Raw genomic sequence first — 18,371 nt, 5'->3', positions numbered from 1 at the left:
ACAGTCCACTACTGAGTTCCATTGCATGTCTTGTGGGAGGGTTAGCTTGGTTCCTCCCACTTTTTTCAGAGCAGCTGCTGCAAAGTGGTTGTTTCGAAAGTATTTTGCAATTTCAACATTAACCTTTATTTCTGGAACACTGAAGTCTTTGGCTAAGAGATGCAGCAAATGAGCACTGCAACCATATGTTATTAGCTTGGGACTCTTTCCAAATTTCTTCTCATCTTGGATAAATTTGCAGCATTGTCTGTGACCAAGTTGCATACTAGACATTTGAATTTTTTTTCAGTTTGTTATAGCTTTTACTTGTACTTCTTGTAAGCGTTCTGCTGTGTTTGCATTTCCTGATGTATCAATTGTTTCTATAAGGAAGAGATTCTCTTTTTCTGTCACACAAGCACATACAACAGGATCATTGTGGCCATTGCTCCATCCATCAAGATTCAGGTTAACAATTGCACCGTCTAGACCTTTTTCACACTGCTCAATTTCTTTCGTACACTTTATCCAGTAATTTGCGTGCAACATCTGTTCTGTTGGGTGGGCTGTGTCCTGGTCTTAATGACTGAACCATGTTACTGAAATGTGGGTTCTTAATCATACAGAAAGGAGAGTTTGTTGCATAAACAAACCAGGCAATTTTTTCATATATTACCTCTTTTTGTAGTCTGCTGTTCTTATCACAAACTTATCTATGGTTGTTTCTGGATGATGGAGATTTTTTTTCTTTTTGCTACAGGTGATATACTGTGACTGTGTGATATACATGATGTGACTGAAACCTATCATTGGCAGATAACTCTGAAACTATAGAAAATGATGGTGATCTTGAAGGTGGATAGTCTTTAGAATCCTGTATGTTGAGGATGGATTCTCCTAAACAAAACAAGTCAATGCAGTTGTTTAATTATTATTACCAGACTGCTCATTTAGTATTACTCACTGCATTCACTGACATGCAGTACTACTTTAAAGGTGAAATTATAAAAGGAAGATCTGCCTATTTCAGTTATTTATTTTTTATCACAATTGCATCTAAAATGATAGTAACAGAGTAACAACTATATTTTTTGCTCAGATGTGAGAATTCAAGAATAGTCCAGAAGGAAGACAAGCAGTCCTTAAGAAAGAAGTATGAAATAAAAAAGTTTACCAACCTAAAAATCCTGCATGTTCAGACATGTTCCTTTCATCATCATCTTTAATGCAGATTCCTCCTGAGAGGGAACACTTCTCATGATGTTGTTTAATTCGGGCAACCAGGCATTGTATTTCTTTCTTGCACTGTTTGCATTCTGCACGCATGCCTGTCTTACCCACAGGCAGAGGAACTTCATTACAATATTTCCAAGTTGGGTCTCTTTTATGACCTGCTGCCATTATAGGTTTCCCCTTCTAGTGAGAGAATGGTATGGTAGATCTCAAATCAATGAAGGCTACACTCAGAAAGACCAAGATTTTTGGAATATGCTGCTCAAACAGTTTCACTTTTGTTTCTACTGCCTGTCTTGCTCTTCTCACATCTATCTCCAGACTTTTTCTCCTTGTCCAGATCTATTCTGCCCCCAACAATCTTCTATTTATTTAACTTTTTGAAACTTTGCACTTTCAGAGAGAGGTAAGATATTGACTCCATGTACACAAATTTGCAGAGGGACAATAGGGTTGAGGTCTGTTATTTCTCACCTCTATATATTATTTAATTATGTACTTAAAAACATTTTTGCTGTTAAAAAGCATATCATCTCTGAAGACACAAATCCACAGTTTGAGGACTGCAAAACTAAGCATCTCTGATGGTATCTTCTAGACTGAGCATTAAGTCCCATTGGGTAGATAGAAAGATTAACCTGCATAATCTATACAGAAGCCCCTGGGACCCCATACGATTGGGTCCCTAATCCATGAACTATTGGAACTCATTTACAAAACTTCTCTTAAACATTACATGACTATATTGTCTTATACTATAGAATTAGAATTTATAATCCCTATTCCATGATATATCTTTGAGCTATAATGTGTCTTAATTAAAAAAAAGCTTTTTATCAAAAAAATCTGATTTAAATAAAAAAATCCAATTTTTATTTATTTTTTTTAATCAATGATTTTTATGCACTCTGGTATTTACTGAAATCAGCTGATTTTAGTGACAAAAATAACACTACAGAACAACACAAGTAAAAGAGAATGAGCTGGATTTTATTCTTCATTGTGAATCATCAACATTGTTTACTTAGTTCCTTTTTAATTATAGTTGTACAAAGCCACTGAAGGCCACATGCCTGCACAAATTTCACAGAGGGCCTAATTTGGCCTGCAGGACTGTTATTGGCTATGAAGTACAAGAAGAAAAAAAGCCCAGGTTAACTCTCCAATTGCAGCACAGGCAATGACAGAAGATATCTTTTTAACTTGTAAACTGCATGTATTTTATGCAGAAATCTAGACAATAAACAATGGAAATCCATAAGGATATTTTTAGAGTCACTTTTCCGAGCTGAGCCACATTGGAAGATGAAGCTCTAACAATCAATATTATAACAAAGATGTGGTGGCATAAAGTTGTTTAGTTCACTGCAAATGTACCATCTCGGGTGTCTTACTACAGAGCTAATTTTGTTTGTGGTGTTTTAAACATTTTAAGCATTTTAAACCTTCATTTGGAAAAATAAAAACTCTCATGAAAAAGGAAATCACTCTAAACTTTTCACATACCACTCCGTTAACAGAAAGCAGCTGGTCTCCTCGCTTGAGTCCTCCATGTCTTTCTGCCACCCCTCCAGGAATGATACGAGAAATGTATATAGGAGAGTTTTGTTCCTTTCCTCCCATCACGTTAAAGCCAAGACCTTCATCAGTCTTTGGCAGCTCCACCACTCGAGGGTGTGAATGGCCTTCACTTGCTGCAAAAGCAGCAACTGTTGCCTGGAAGAAAAGACAGTTATTTGGCCATGTAATGAGATCACTGTTAAGCCCTGTCGTTTGTTATGCAGAAAGAATTTGTTCACATGAAAATAATATTTTGAAATTCTATCAAAGATCTGAAAGCACTTTACAAATGTTAAGTCTCAAATCACTCCTTTGAAATACTTGGGGAAACAGGCACTGAGAGAAGTTGAGTGACTTGCCCAGTGTCACCCAGAAATAGATCCTAAAAGGCCAGATTGCTAGTCATCTGTTCTAACTCTGTAACACATTACTTCTCTTTTTAAAGCTGCTTTGTCACTCACTTTTTTCCTTACTGCTGTGCAAGACACTGATATAACCTTCTGCTCTATTTCTAATTTATGTAATTCGGATAAAGTTAATTGTTTCCCCACCCCAATATATGTAGGACTGATTATTTGGTTTATTCTTTGCCCCAAATAAATCCTGAAGGATATTTTCATTTAAACTGTTTTTTTAAATAGCCTCAATAAAATCTTCCTCTTGAAAAAAGTGCTGATAGATTAATAACTTTTACAACAGGAGCATGAGCTTTTATACTGTAACTAAACTTTATATAAATAGGTCTTGAAAAGTAATGCTACATAATCTTCAGATTATGAAAATATAAAATGAATTAAACTAAATGACTATTCTCACTATAGGAAAAATTACAAATATGTAAGGTATTGTAAATCTTCTATGAAGAAAAGAAAAACATTTCTTTATTCAATCTTCACTAGCAATTGTCTCTTTTTAATTGTAGACCCTGGTAAAGCATTAAGTAAACATTACAAAATAATTATTTTTACTTTTTAACATATCTTCATTTTTAAAATTACTGCAGTAATTCTACATTATGTTAATACTTGTTCAGCACTCTAATGTTTATGCTTAATGGAAGCTAGTAGATGATGTGAATATAATGGATCATTCTCAGTTATATGTACTCGCTCATGCAAACCTTGTCATCATGCATACATTTAAATGTCAGACATGAATGCACTAGGAAAATGCAATGCAGACAGCCCAGAAATAACCAGGAAATATTGCGATATTCAAACATTGCTCTGTAACCCTGCTGTTCTATATGAATAAGAAATGAGAATGGCAAACACTATTCAGAATTTTTCACCGTTTATTATACCACGTAGCAATCATTTTTGTGTTTGCCTACAGTATAAACAAATCATATTCTAACAATTTTCTACTTTCAGTAGTAGAACCTTTACAAATCTACATTGTTCATTTGAAGTTTCAATTAGAAAAAAGTTAACTCATAAGAAAAAACCCTAACTCAATATAACAAAAATGAAATAAAAAATGTAGGAAAATATTTTGGTTACTGTACGGTAGGCTCATTATTTTAAACGTACTGGTTACCATAGGAAACATTTCTCTGAAATACTGTAGGTGTCTTTGATACATATTTTTGATCTTTGTGTGTTTTTACTATTGTCTTAGGGGTGTGGTTTTTTTGTTTGTTGGTTTTTTGCTTCTTTTCCCCTATTTCTCTGAAATACTGTAGGTGTCTTTGATACATATTTTTGATCTTTGTGTGTTTTTACTATTGTCTTAGGGGTGTGGTTTTTTTGTTTGTTGGTTTTTTGCTTCTTTTCCCCTATTTCTCTGAAATACTGTAGGTGTCTTTGATACATATTTTTGATCTTTGTGTGTTTTTACTATTGTCTTAGGGGTGTGGTTTTTTTGTTTGTTGGTTTTTTGCTTCTTTTCCCCTAGTGTAGATTTACAAAGGTGTAATCAGATTAAAACTAGGGATTTTGCCATTGACTTCTCTGGGGGAAGGATTGGGTCTTAATGAATTATTTTCTTGAAAAAATACCATGGCTTTCCTAGAATACGCTTACTGCACGATATCTACATAACCCGTTTACCAGGTGGTGGGTAATCTTCCTTTACCATTTGGTGCACAGAGAACTAATTCCATGATGAAGCCCTGTTGGAAGCAATTATTTTTGTTCATGCACTGAAAACACAAAGCATATTACATATGGGTACAACAGGGATTCTTCCATCGATACAGTGGAATTCACACATCGTTACCACTCACTTCTATCAGACTTACATACTTGGGCCCTGTCTTTCAGAAGTGATGGGCACCCACAACTCCCATTAACTTCAGCTGGAGTCTTCTGTGCTCAGCACCTCTGAAAATCCTACATGTGCTGATTGGAGGCTAGACCACCTGCTACTTGGGATGAGCCCTATAGGAGAATTTGTCATAAAAATATTGGTATTCCAGGTTTAATTCTACAGAATGAACCAGTAGATTTGCTTTTGCAAACTGATTTTTCAATAAACCACCAAATCCCATGATATCATTCTCTTTTCTTAAGCTACAGAAGCAGCACAAAGGTTAAATTTGCCATTAGGATTGTTACCTGGGAAGTAGCACTGGTTCTAGACTCTGGGCTGCCACTGATGTCTAAATTTTCTTACAGAGCACACACGAATACCTGAAACACACACGCGCACAGTCAATTACTAGGTCATTTTGGTAACACGTACTTCAATAGTTGCACAGGTCTTACCTTTGCAGTGGCCCTCGCACGGAATTCTGGGCAGCCATTAACAGTTATGGTTTCATGCATATATTGATATACCTAAAATGTTCATGGAAATAAAGAGAAATTAATTATAGGAACAAAACCTTAATTTATTTTATCCTATCCAGGATACACTCTTTCTACCATAAGATGGTTTCATTAATGCTCCATTAGTACAGTTAGGGAATCCTGTGTTTGTTGCCCTAACTGTGCATTTAGTTCCCTTGAAGACATTATTTGCAATCCTCCATCTAAGCCTCCCAAAACTGCTCTCTACCCATCTGTGGGCCCACAATTTTATAGAGCCAATCCCTATTCCACCAGTGGCCACCTTCTGGCCATGTCTGCCTTGGACTGTGTCAATTGTCTCTGACAGGAACTTGTTGAGTTTCTGTGACCTCTGAACCCCCTCATGAATTGGGAAGTCAGGAGGCAGAAGTAAAAAAAAAAAAAAAAAAGGGGAGGGGGACACCAACCTTTCCTGGTAGGGTCTGCGGAGGGAAGTCCAAATTAAATCTCAGGGAATTTAATTGTAGAATGTGGGCATCATACTCAGCGCTACAGACCTTTGCCATCTAAGCTTGGTGGTGGTGTTGTATTTAATCTTTGCTGTAACCTATTGGCATTAGTCTGTCATGACAAATAGATTGCCATCCCTTATTCCCCACTGCGTGGTAAGTTAGCAATGGTTAACATTGGGGATGGTCCTTGATGGATTGGGACCCTGTGTAGTTATATAAAATGAAGTTATATCACATGTGCCACAATGGGTTCACTGCAAAGAACAGCATGCATTGCAAGGACTTCCCTCCATCAGGGAATCCCAATAGCTGTAACTTCCTGCACAATGTTCTCCTCTTTGCTCCCCTTTCTCTTGCCCGTAACCCTCCCTTTTCATCCTTCTCTCTTAGATCTTCTCTCAAAGAATAGGGAGATGGCATCATCTCTTACGGTAGTATCCTGGGTCCGCGGGAATGAGTGCAGAAAGGAGGTGATGGAGTTCTGATACCCTGTCCTGGTGATGAACAACCTTTTTGTTTTTGTTTTGTTTTTGTTTTTTAAATTAGTGAGTGGCTTATGGGAGTTATAGATAAGCAGAGGCAGAAAAGGCTCAGGCAGCAATACAAGAAACAGAGCCTGGGTGCCAGTTGCACTAACCCCTTCCCTTATCCGCCTGATAGTTCAAACCACATGCACAACTCATCAGTGTGGGTTAGAGAGGATAGTCCGTTCTTTCTAGGTAGCTGCCATATTTAAGCAACAGATGTTGGAATTCACAGGCAGCCTCACAGTACTTGGCAGAAACCCTGATGGAGGGAAGTCCTTGCAATGCATGCCGTTCTTTGCAGTGAACCCCATTGTGGCACAGGAGCTTTAGCTGGCATAGGGAAGTGTACATTATAATAAGAAGTACCTAGCTCTTACATAGTGCTTTGGATCAGTAGATCTCAAAGCATTTTACAAAGGAGGTCAGGATCATTATCCCTGGTTGACAGACAGGGAAACCAAGGCACAGTCAGTAGATGTGACTTTCCCAAGGTCCTCAGCAGGGCAATGGCAGACCAGGAATAGAACACAGGTAGCCCAGTCTCAGTCCAGTGCTCTGTCCACCAGGCCTCACAGCCTCCTGTTACTGGCCTGCTGAAGTCCTGGTGAAGCTGTGGGAAGACACTTGGGAAGTGTAATGCAGCCAACGCTCTGCTGCATGAGAGACACTACGAGAACTATTCTGTAAGAGCCTATGTGTGGCAGTGTGTTTACTGCTTGAGTTCTCGAAGTTACAGTTTAAATAGAGACTTCTCTCAGTTAACCCCTTTAAAAGGCTGGTGTTTCTTCCAGTGGTGAAATGTTACAGATGTGGATTCCACCCTATTCATAGCAATAACAGCATATTCAGAGGACTTTAGATTGCTTCAGCCTGAAAAATGAAGGCCAAAAAAAAAAAAAAAAAAAAGGCAAGAAACAGAAACAAAATTTCAGAGGGGAGAAAAAAAAGATTTATTTATAGAATTAGAGGACAAACTAGGACAAATTATAAAGAAATTGAGAGTGGTAAGATACAGGACCAAATGAGCTTCTTAAGAATTCTAAAGAAAGCAGCAAGCTATTTAAAAAGACTTCTGTAAATATAAGAGTACTTGAGGACTGCTAATGGATGGTCACTTATTTCTATTGTATCCAAATCATGTTAGGTGTTTTACAAACAGAAACACAAGATCCTTGCTCCATGGAGATCACAAACCAAACAGAAATGAAGGATAGGGGATAAAATGCAACAAATGCAAAGTGATTGAGCAGTGAGGTTTAGCACCTGTTTCATTACTGCCAGGATTTGGTTTAAGTTTTAGTAGACTTTGACTTTTAATGCTTCAGTGAAAGGAAGTCCAGGGAGTTTTAGAACTTTTGAAAAAAGGGTGTTTTAATGAGAGCAGGATAGGGACATGCTAGACAGTGCTGGGGAAGAATTTCAGATGTAGAGAGCACCAGGAGCTGAATGGGAGGAGGACAGAAATGAGGCAGTTAATTGTGTAGTTTTCACACATTCCTTCATGCCACAAAAACAGATGATGGCAGACCAGCAGGCAGAAGCTGAGCTGTACAGCAGAATCTCCGTAGACTTTTCTCTCTAGTGTCCATATACGTTGTAGACACACTTCGAGTTGACTCCACACCTTAAACTCTTTTATAGCGGCTTTTAATAGATTAGGCAGTTCTCAAGACCAACAATATTTGTGTAATACACAATTCAGTTTTTCCCTCTCTGGACTGAAGTGAATGAAAAACGTATCTCCAAGAAATGGAACAGATAGGCCCACAAGATTAATACCGTGTATACATGTCACTGCTCATATCCTGTGAAAATAATCTTTTCTACAGAGCTACACCAAAACAAACATTACAACACACAACAGCAAAATAGAGTATATACTTAACAACACTAACAGGTGAGCTAAGAAAGAAGGTGATCTTGTTTGCACTATTGAAATATTGATCCCAGTAAAACTGAATTGATTAGAACAGGATTCATAATATGGACCTTCTTGCTTGTTTGCAATTAAATAACATTCCTATGGCAACTACAGCAATTGCTTGGACAGAAGAAGAGTATTCATGTATTTTTATCTGACTAGTATAAGTGTTTTTTTTCCTTTTGGGGGAAAAAAAGTTAATGGCAACATCTCCTCCTCTTGCTCATCGTTTTATCTCCTTGTGCTCTCTCTCTACCCGCCCCCGCTTTCTACCATCTGTTCTTTAACCTCTTCACTTTCATATGCTTCCCTGCTGCTTAGTTCCCTATTTCATTTGCTCCAATATATATGTGCTATTCGGCTATATGATCCTCTGTCCCCAGACATAATTACCCTGCAGACTCCAGTCTCTGGGATGACGCTTGCGCCTTTCCTCCAGCTACTATGTAGCATCAGGCTCTTATGAAGGCAGCTAAGCTGCTCTCCCTCTCCTTTCCCCATTATTGTTTTTTTATGCCTCCAGTCACCTCTCCACCTCTGCACATCTTTAGGGGCAATCAGAAACAAAGACAGTAAGTGCTGTGTGACCAGATAGCTCTCTCTGGAAAACCAACACTTGCTCCAAGGACTGTCGTTGGTGGACCATGGACCACAGTTTGGGCATCGCTGAGCTAAGACTGTCAATTTTATCTTTTTTTTTCTAGTCTTACAAGTCTGCTTGGGGACATGTTTTATGTTACTGGTTGTCTGATTGTCCTTGTGCCAGGCTTCTCTTCCTCAGGAATGTTTAGCCTCTGAACACTATCTTTTAATTTCTACTTTCAAGTAAGAAAAATAGGAATAGGTTACTGATTACAATTATTTCAGCACTTACACAAGAGTGCCAGTAAATGAGAATATGCCAAAGTAACAGCATCAGTTAAAGAAATAATTCAAGACAAAAAAAAAAGTCCTTTACAGAAGTCACCAACTCAATGAGCATAAAAGGTTATCTCTGCCAATTATAAATATTTATGTAGATATTTTAGATCATATGGAAAAACTAAGAACTCCATGCCAAAACCAAATCAGAGACTAATCTATAAAGTCAGCAAGTGACAGATAAGAAGTTATTTTTATTTAAAAAAAAAAGGAAGGTGGGAAACTTATATGATGCCAAACACAACTGTGGGTGTATATATGTGGATTGATGCACGGGTGGATTCAGAGTTCTGTAGCTTTCTCCATACCCACTCATGTGATGTTTCCCTCCTCACTGTTCCTTCATCCCAACCTCGGGTTAGTCTAGCCTGGCACTTCCACCCTGCTAGTTAGGAAATGCTGTACTAGGTCACTGCGAATAAAGAGACTTGCCACAGCTGGGCTAACTGTTGTGTCTCCCACTCTCACCATATGCAATTTCACATATTTCTGTTTTTCTTGTGTGCTAATTTTAGATGATCTCATGAGGTAAATAGGCTCAGGAGGGTTAAGTACTGGATAATAAAAGAATGGTAATATATTTTCCACTTCAGTAACAAGTTATAATTAAGATACCGTAACACATTACTTGAACACCTATGGTCCATAAGCCAGTAGTATGGAGAGTTGTAGGTCATGGATTCTGCCTCTTCCTCTTCTTCCTCTACAGCTGTCAAATAGCATTAAAGTACAGCTATACAGATATTATTTTCCAAATTGCTTTCCCATAGTGATAGTTACCACAGGGATGTTTTGCTCTCGAGAACTGGGATGGGGGATATTTTGTATGACTCAGAATAGAAGAGGGAGTATTCAATGGGCAGTCTCTTTAAATGGCAGTTCCCACCGTGGAAGACTTTAAGAACCTCTGCTGCTAACAAATATATGGCCATCTAAAAACATCATGGTTGTCACTATGTTGCATATCCTATCCTCTTGTAACTTCATGGTGTCAGTGTATGCTCCTTTTCCACAAGCACAATGCCCTATCACGTGAATAAATGGAGGACTGATGTTAGGATTGCATGGCATGCAATGCGCGGTCAAATAATTCTGGATAGAACCAGAATTAGGTACTGAGACTTTGTGTGGGTCTGTTTGTATACATATAATACACACACAGATGTACATACATTGTATATAAGATCAAAATTATTTTCAATTTTGCAGTCTGAAGCACACTGACAAAAGGCCTCTTTTTAAAATGGACAAAACAAACATGCACCTGGGAGCACAATAAAGTGAAAACAACTGAAAAATGAAATCCCTGCGGAGAGACATTTGTGACATATTATGAGTTTACAAGAAATAAAAAAAAATCTATATTACAGAAGTTGTTTCCTGTAGCTACTGAACTTTGACAACTTACAGAAAAGCTGTGTTTTTTATTAGCTAGCACTGTAAGAAGCAGCTATTTGTATGTGATCTAATAAATATAAGGTGGTCATTTAGGCTGCAAGCATTTTGAACATTTTGGTATGGTAATCTTTCATTAGTCTGTAAGTAGTTTTGTGTTTGCATCAGGAAATTTGTTAGCAGCTACCCTCAGAGACAAACATCCACATCATTATCACAGCTGTCAGAACAATCCCCTACAGTGCAGCCACACTGTGTCATTTTGCCTTATGCAGCACAGAGGATAACTCATTAAAAAGTCCAAACCTGCAAATGAACTAAATCTCATTTAACTTCCTGAGGTGATATGACAGTTTTAACTATAGAACATATGACAGAAATATATGAAAATGTAAAAGTTAACATTTGTAATATGAGGATATTTTATTAAAACATTTCTTTCAGGGGAAGAAAAGAAACTTGGTCAGTTTTACCAAAGTGAAAAATGCTCTGAATCTTGAAACTTTGTTAAACTATCCTTAGGCAGTGAAAAAAATCTGCTTTGGGGTTGAAATATCTTCCAAAATAATTGAAGTTTAACCAATGTAAGGGGAAAAGTTTTTTAATTTAAGATGTCACACATTCTGTAGGATCCAGTTAGAGCCTAAACATTTGTTTTGACCCAAAAGATCTTTTTATCTTGTTTTCTGTTGCTTTTTTAAAAATACTTGATAGATACTTGGATACCATGCTGATGGAGCCATATAAATACTTAGCTTAGTCTTTGAGTTACCAGATGACCTTTCCCATTAATTTTTATCAATACTATTGGTTGCTACATTTCAGCTTTCATTTCAATCACCCTTTAGCTGCTAGTGCCCTTTTCCATCTGCCTTCACATCTCTCACTGTAATTACATATGCTTTGTAAAACTGGCAGCTGTAACAAACAGAATTGGTTGGATTAGCGTCTTGCTCTAGTTTTGGGACTAGCTTTTCTGCATGCTTGTAAGCGTGGGAAGGAAGGGACAAGGAGAGTCTTACCTCCTCTTTCTTGGCTTTTGTGCAAGGGCTGGACACAGTCTTGGTGCTTGAATTCCTGCAGTGTGAGGACTGTGACTGTCCTATGCTGAAAATCACAGTGAATGATCCCCAGGGCGTAGGATGAACTTGGGCCATGGTCTCACTCCCTTCTGTGTTGGCCACGAGAGCATAACAGATGCACGTAGCATGCATGCTGTCATGTCTTCCACAGTGTGTGCTCTGACATGTATTGGATGAGTCAGACAGAATGCTCCTGGTACTGCTGCTAGGGCATGATATCTCTACACGCCCTCCCTTCCCTCCTGCAATGTGATTTCTTACTGAAAATGCCAGATATAGTAACTGAATTTAATTTACATTCTAATAAGATTAATATACATTAGACACTGAAAATACCTATTAGGTCATTTGGCATATTTCCTTGTTCCTGAGACAGACTTCCAGAAGCACAGAGCTCTCCCCATTCCATTTGAAATAAATGGGAGTTGTTGCTGCTCAGCACCTCTATAGAAGAGGCTCAAGATTTCTCAAGTCTGGACACCCAAAATCAGTAGCCTTTTTTGAAAATACTGGCCTTGGTATATCTTTAGAGGCTTTTACAGCAATTTATAGCAGCTGGAAATGAGGAAGGGAGCAACCAGCTCCCCGCAGACCACTTATAATCCACAGACCATAACTTAGTAATCCCATCTCTCAACTCATTGCCTATTCTGGTTTGGAGAAGTATCTGAGCCTTCAATAACACACATTCCCTTCACTTTATCAGTGAGTCGGTATGGGCTGCAGACCACAACAGCTCTACACCAAACATAAACAGCTTTCTCGGTGCCTTGCCAAAAATCAGCAGCTGGCTAAAGCTGAGCACATCATTCTATTATCTGAGACCATTCCAAGTGTTCCTTCTACCTGGCTGGAATGGAAGTAAGAGAGAGTGAAACTATTTGTTTCTATTTTTAGACACTTGGGAGGCAAACAGATAACATGGGGTTCATAGAGGTAGACTTAGAATTAGACAAGCTTTTTTTCCCCCTCTGAGGGAGTAACCCAGAATTATAGATTGAAAGACACTTCTCAAGAATTTCCTAAAAGACTTTGGTGGATGGGAGTAGGGAACCACTGGGGGCTGTAACAAGGCAGGAATGCAAGTCTGTAGTAAAACTGCACTGGTCCACGCCAGCGGACTGCCAGAATAAATATTTTTCTCATCAGTTCACCTGGCTGCAGATTTCTCTGCTAATGAAGAAGCAGGCTTGAGATGAACTGCAGTAAAGGCTATTGTTATTCTCCAGAGTTTTATATAATCAAATATGATACTGCGACTCTAAACAAAAATGATAATGTGGGGAAAGCAAATAGGTTGCTGATTTGCATATCCAATGTTGTATTAGAACAATCTTCCATGAAATAAGTAACTGCAGCAAGCTCTGTACAGAATTAGCTAAATCAAATTAGGACAGTTTAGAATTCTAGCAATTATGCAGCACCAACCTAGCCAAACATTGACATGAGAGAAAAACAGTGTTATTGTACTATTGGGTGTTTGCAGGCTTTTTTGGAATATTGGTTTTTTTCCCCCTGGGGCACAGCTAAGCAAGCCAAGCACAAATGCAAGTAGTTATATAGCCAGCAGCCAACCTCAACAACTGATCTTTAATCAGTACTTCTCATTGGTTTCAGTGAGAACTCTCCATTGAAGCCAATGGGGAATACTCCGTAAAGATCAATGGTTTGATATGGCCCTAGATTCTGGAATATAACATCTGTGATATCAGTGTATTTAGCTCTAAGCTGCTTTTAAAAAAGTGACAACGGCAGCTGCTTTAAATCTCCTCTAGTGAAGTCATGGGGATCATGTAATTGCACAGAGGCTTAATAACGTCTCCTCTCAGATAGTGCTTGGTCTGCCTGGTATACTCATATAAAATTGCCGTTAATGAGGGCCATCTGCCTAGTGACAAGGTATCATTCCAAACATTCATTCAGGCAATCCAGTGCATTCAAGAAACAAAGTCAGGGTACATCACTTATGTTAGTAAGATGGTGACAAAGACAGAAGATATTTATTCATACAGAGAACATGAAAAGGTGGAAATACGCATACCAACTGAAGAGGCTTCCACCTTTTCATGTTCTCTGTATGTATAACTATCTTCTGTCTGTGTGTTCCATTCTATGCATCCGAAGAAGTGAGCAGTAGCCCACGAAAGCTTATGCTGAAATAAATTTGTTAGTCTCTAAGGTGCCACAAATACTCCTGTTCTTTTTGAGGATACAGACTAACACAGCTGCTACTCTGAAGCCTGGTAACTACAGGAAATGTAATGCATCTAAGAAGGTGAACAAGAAATATGATCTCTGCTTATTTAAACCTCAAGTTATTCTAGTTTCTGAACTTTCTAAATACTTTATACTCTATGGTGGGAATAGGGAAAGAGGCAGGTTGTTTAGTGAGATTTGACCAGTCATTGCCTGTCCTAATTTCTAAACATGCTCCCGACAAATACTGCAAAGTAACCAAGGGAGGGAGGATAAAATTCACAGTAGAGCAGAGGTGGGCAAACTACGACCCGCAGGAACCTCCTCTGAGCTCCTGTCCCAGGAGGCTAGCCCCCGGCCCCTCCCCTGCTGTTCCCCCTTCCCCGCAGCCTCAGCACGCCGTGCTGCCGGCGCAGTGCTCTGGGTGGCTGGGCAGCACAGCAGCAGAGCACAACCTGACTTGGTGCTCTGTGCTGTGCTGTGACATGGCTGGCTCCAGTTGGGCAGTGCGACTGTAGCGCCGCCAGCCACCAGTGCTCCAGGCAGCGTGGTAAGGGGGAAGGGAGTGGGGGGTTTGGATAGAGAGCAGGGAAGTTCGGGGCGTGGATAGGGGTTGGGGCAGTCAGAGGCAGGGAACAGGGAGGTTGAATGGGGGCAGTGGTCCTGGGGGGGCAGTTAGGGAGCAGGGGGGGTTGGATAGAGGGCATGGGAGTTCGGGGTGGTAGGGGGCAGGGGTGTGGACATGGGTCGGGATGGTCAGAGGGCAGGGAATGTGGGGGGTTGAATGGGTACAGGGGTCCCGGGGGGCAGTCACGAGGGAGGGGGGGTTGGATGGGGTGGCAGGGGGCAGTCAGGGGTGGAGGTGGTCAGGGGACAGGGAATGGGAGGGGGAGGCAGATGAGGCAGGGGTCCTGGGGGGGGCATCAGGGAATGGGGGTGTTGGATGGGGCAGGGTTCTTGGGGGGGCCATTGGGGGAGAGAAGCAGGGGGGATAGGGGGCAGGGGCAGGGGCAGAGGCCAGGACACGCCTGGCTGTTTGGGGAGGCACAGCCTCCCCTAACTGGCCCTCCATACAATTTCTGAAACCTGATGCAGCTCTCAGGCCAAAACGTTTGCCCGCCCCTGCACTAGAGTCTCATAACACTAATCCTTAGTCATTCAGAAGTCATCACTGAACAAAATTAAATAACTCCCTTTCCCCAGAAGTACGAATATGATGTCTTGGTAGAATTATTACTATTTTATCACTTATTTCTGCATAGTATTTTATTGAAGATCTTAACACCAAACATCTCATGTCTACAAAGTATCATGCTCCCCACAGAACTATATATATAAATAAGGTCAGACAACTCTGAGTTTCACCCTTTATAGCTCTTATTATTATAAGATACAACCATAAAAAGCTAGAGAGGTTAAAAGGGGTAAAATTTTGCTCTTGCTAGAGGCCTGATCCTGAACCCACTGAAGTCCAAGGGGTTGTTATCATGGACTCCAATGGGAATAGCATCATACATTTTTAAATTGGTGCAACTTCACAGAAATCAGGAGAATTGTATGAGTTTAACTGAGAATATGGCCAGGAACTGACTCAATATTTCAAAACCAAAGATTGAAATTGCAGATTTAACATCCAATAAAAGCAATTGTAACACAAAGATGCAAATGCAGCTCTAGTGTAAGCATGACAAAAAAATCTCACTGAACTTGGCCCAAAGTCTAGCTTTAAACTGTTTCCAAAATCTGTTAATTTGGAATGAAAACTACATTATTAGTTTTAAACTATTACATTTGCCCTCTCTTTACCTGTTAAGCATATGAACTGAAATTACAATATGAACTGCCAAGAACAAAACTTCACAAAGAATTTTGCAACCATAAAGATTTCTTTCAGAAATTTGAAAGCTAGTTTATACAAGATTTAAAAGTCAATTATGTTCTGGGGGACAAGGTGGATGAGTTAATATCTTTTGTTGGACCAACTTATGCTGGTGAGAGAGACAAGCTTCTCCACTTACACAGAGCTCTTCTTCAGTAATAGCTCTGTGTAAGCTCAAAAGCTTGTCTCTCTCACCAGCAAAAGTTGGTCCAATAATAGATATTACCTCACCCCATCTTGTCTCTCTAATGTTCTGGGACCAACAGAGCTAAACAACACTGCATACGATTATGTTCTGCAAAGCAGCATACTATATATGGGACAATTCCATATGCAGTGCTGTAAGATTGTTCCTGCTAAATTAACAAGAATGTGTTCTGAAACTATTTTTAATCTATAGTTTTACTTGGTATATTTTATATAACCTGTAATTTAAATGGTAAATCTTGTTTGCCTTATTCAGATGAGTAGCCTCCTTGGCCACCAGTTAACTTACGAAAGGTCCAGTTCTTCCACTTTTACTCATGTTGAGTAGTGTAGTACCTTAATTTCAAAGGGTAAAAAAAGCAGAACTGGACCTTAAATTTGGGGTTTCATATTGAAGTTAAAGGACAATTCTATCCTGAAAATTCTATCATCTTCAGCCATGGGTCTTCTCCCTGTGCGTATTCAAAGTAATATTTTAGTATGTTTGCACACATGTTGGCTCTGTAGGTTTACACAGAGAGAACAGGATTCTATTTCTGCTCATCTACCAGCTACAAAATTATCTAAAATTCTGCCTTCGGTGATGGGGGAACAAAAAAGCAGTTAAACCAGTGTAACGGAGAGCAGAATCTGAACACTGGGGTTGCTCAACTGTTACAGACTGTAGAATTTGGCCTGCAGAATCTTTTTTTTTTTTTTTTTTAAACAGGTAGGGTGAATGATTCAGCAGGCAGAAAGAGTGCAACTTAACTGTCAAAATCTAGGGCTGGCAGTGAGAGAGAAATAATATTGTACTTGTAAACTGAGCAAAAGTTGATCTTGGAACCCCTGAAACACAGAAAAACCTGGGACTGTCTGATGATTTCTAGAACAACACTTAAAATTTCTAAATAAAGAACTTTCTTATAAGAAAGTTAAGGTGGAGGGAGTGTGAGTTGAGTCTAACAAACACCCCAAAAACATTGCACTGTGTACAGCTTTTTAAAAAGAAATCCCAAATGTTAGAATGACAAACCCTGAATGCTAGAACTAAGGTGAATAGTTGAAGGAATCTAGCCAGATTCCTGCTGTCAGGCAATTCTTCATTGTTCGATATCACTGTACCCAACTTATACTACCCACCCAACTTTAGTGTTTCTCCCTAATGTTTGCAAAAATATATGAAGTATGAAAGTAACTTATTAAGGGACTATAAACCAACTGAAGAAAATAATATAGCCACATGTAGCAGTGTGGGATTCTAGTGCTTAAAATCACTGAGGCATGAAAATTATCATCCATTATTAATAAAGCAAAATCACTCACATGTACCATATCCAGGAATAGTGACAGAATATGGGCTTGTAAAAAACCTTTTAAAGGTGGGAATAAATGTTTCTCACTGAATTCTAACCTAACAATTTGGTAACGAACCCCAGTTTTGATATGATATAATATAACCAAAAGTATTTCAAAAGCACCAGGGGCGAAATCTTGGCCCATTAAAGTCAATGGGAGTTTTGCCACTGACTTCAACTTAGTCAGGATCTCGCTTCACTAGTTTTTATTAAGTTTTCTCCGGAAAGTACTCTAATCCACAGAGAAAAGCGTATTTTAAATCAATAAAGTCTTTATAATGACGCTTCCTCAAAACAAATTCTGTTTCTCCAGATAATCCCATACAAAGTACTCAGCAGCTATACAGTGACTTTTCGTAAACCATGTCTGCTGTTGACAGTCTTGGAAAAATAGCATCAGATGATGACCAGATATTTGGGTAGAAATGTTAAAATAATAAAGCAATAAGACAATGCATATTTTAGCTTCCCTGGTTTATAAACTAGACAGACTTTATTTAGCCTTCCCAATCCTATTGTACATGAGATTAATTTATGTAATAAATTATCCATTTCACTGATATAGGACATTACAAATCAAATTTTATTTTAAATAACATTCACAGAGAAAACTGGTCCCAGTGGTGCTGAATTTTATTATTATATATTTAGTTATTTGGTATGGTGGTAGTGAGGCACTGATATCTTAATAAATATAGTTGTTTAACCTACAGGTGAACAAAACTCTTCATTTCCAGAACCTTTTAATATGCAACTTCTTAAAGGGCAACCTCATACTCCAGGAGAAATAAGGGTCTGTTCATATGTATTACCTTCCACTGTTGATTACCAAGGGCAAAAGCAATGTAAGTGAATTTTATTTATTAATTTGTGCCACATCTTTTGTTGAT

General features: G+C 38.9%; 1 protein-coding gene across 1 annotated transcript in view; it reads right to left on the bottom strand.

The window, feature by feature from the left end:
* Nucleotides 1–18,371, bottom strand: part of LIN7A (lin-7 homolog A, crumbs cell polarity complex component) — a 63,148-nt gene that overhangs the window by 11,587 nt on the left and 33,190 nt on the right. The window contains exons 3-4 of the mRNA XM_030548634.1: nucleotides 5,481–5,552; nucleotides 2,719–2,928 (exon numbers count right to left, since the gene is read on the bottom strand). Of these exons, the coding sequence (XP_030404494.1) occupies nucleotides 2,719–2,928; nucleotides 5,481–5,552 (282 nt within the window). The remainder of the gene's footprint in view (nucleotides 1–2,718; nucleotides 2,929–5,480; nucleotides 5,553–18,371) is intronic.

The sequence above is a fragment of the Gopherus evgoodei genome, chromosome 1 (assembly GCF_007399415.2).
Source record: "Gopherus evgoodei ecotype Sinaloan lineage chromosome 1, rGopEvg1_v1.p, whole genome shotgun sequence".
Lineage (NCBI taxonomy): Eukaryota > Metazoa > Chordata > Testudines > Testudinidae > Gopherus > Gopherus evgoodei.
Note: the sequence above shows the minus strand (reverse complement) of the source record. Positions and strands in the feature narration are given on the sequence as shown.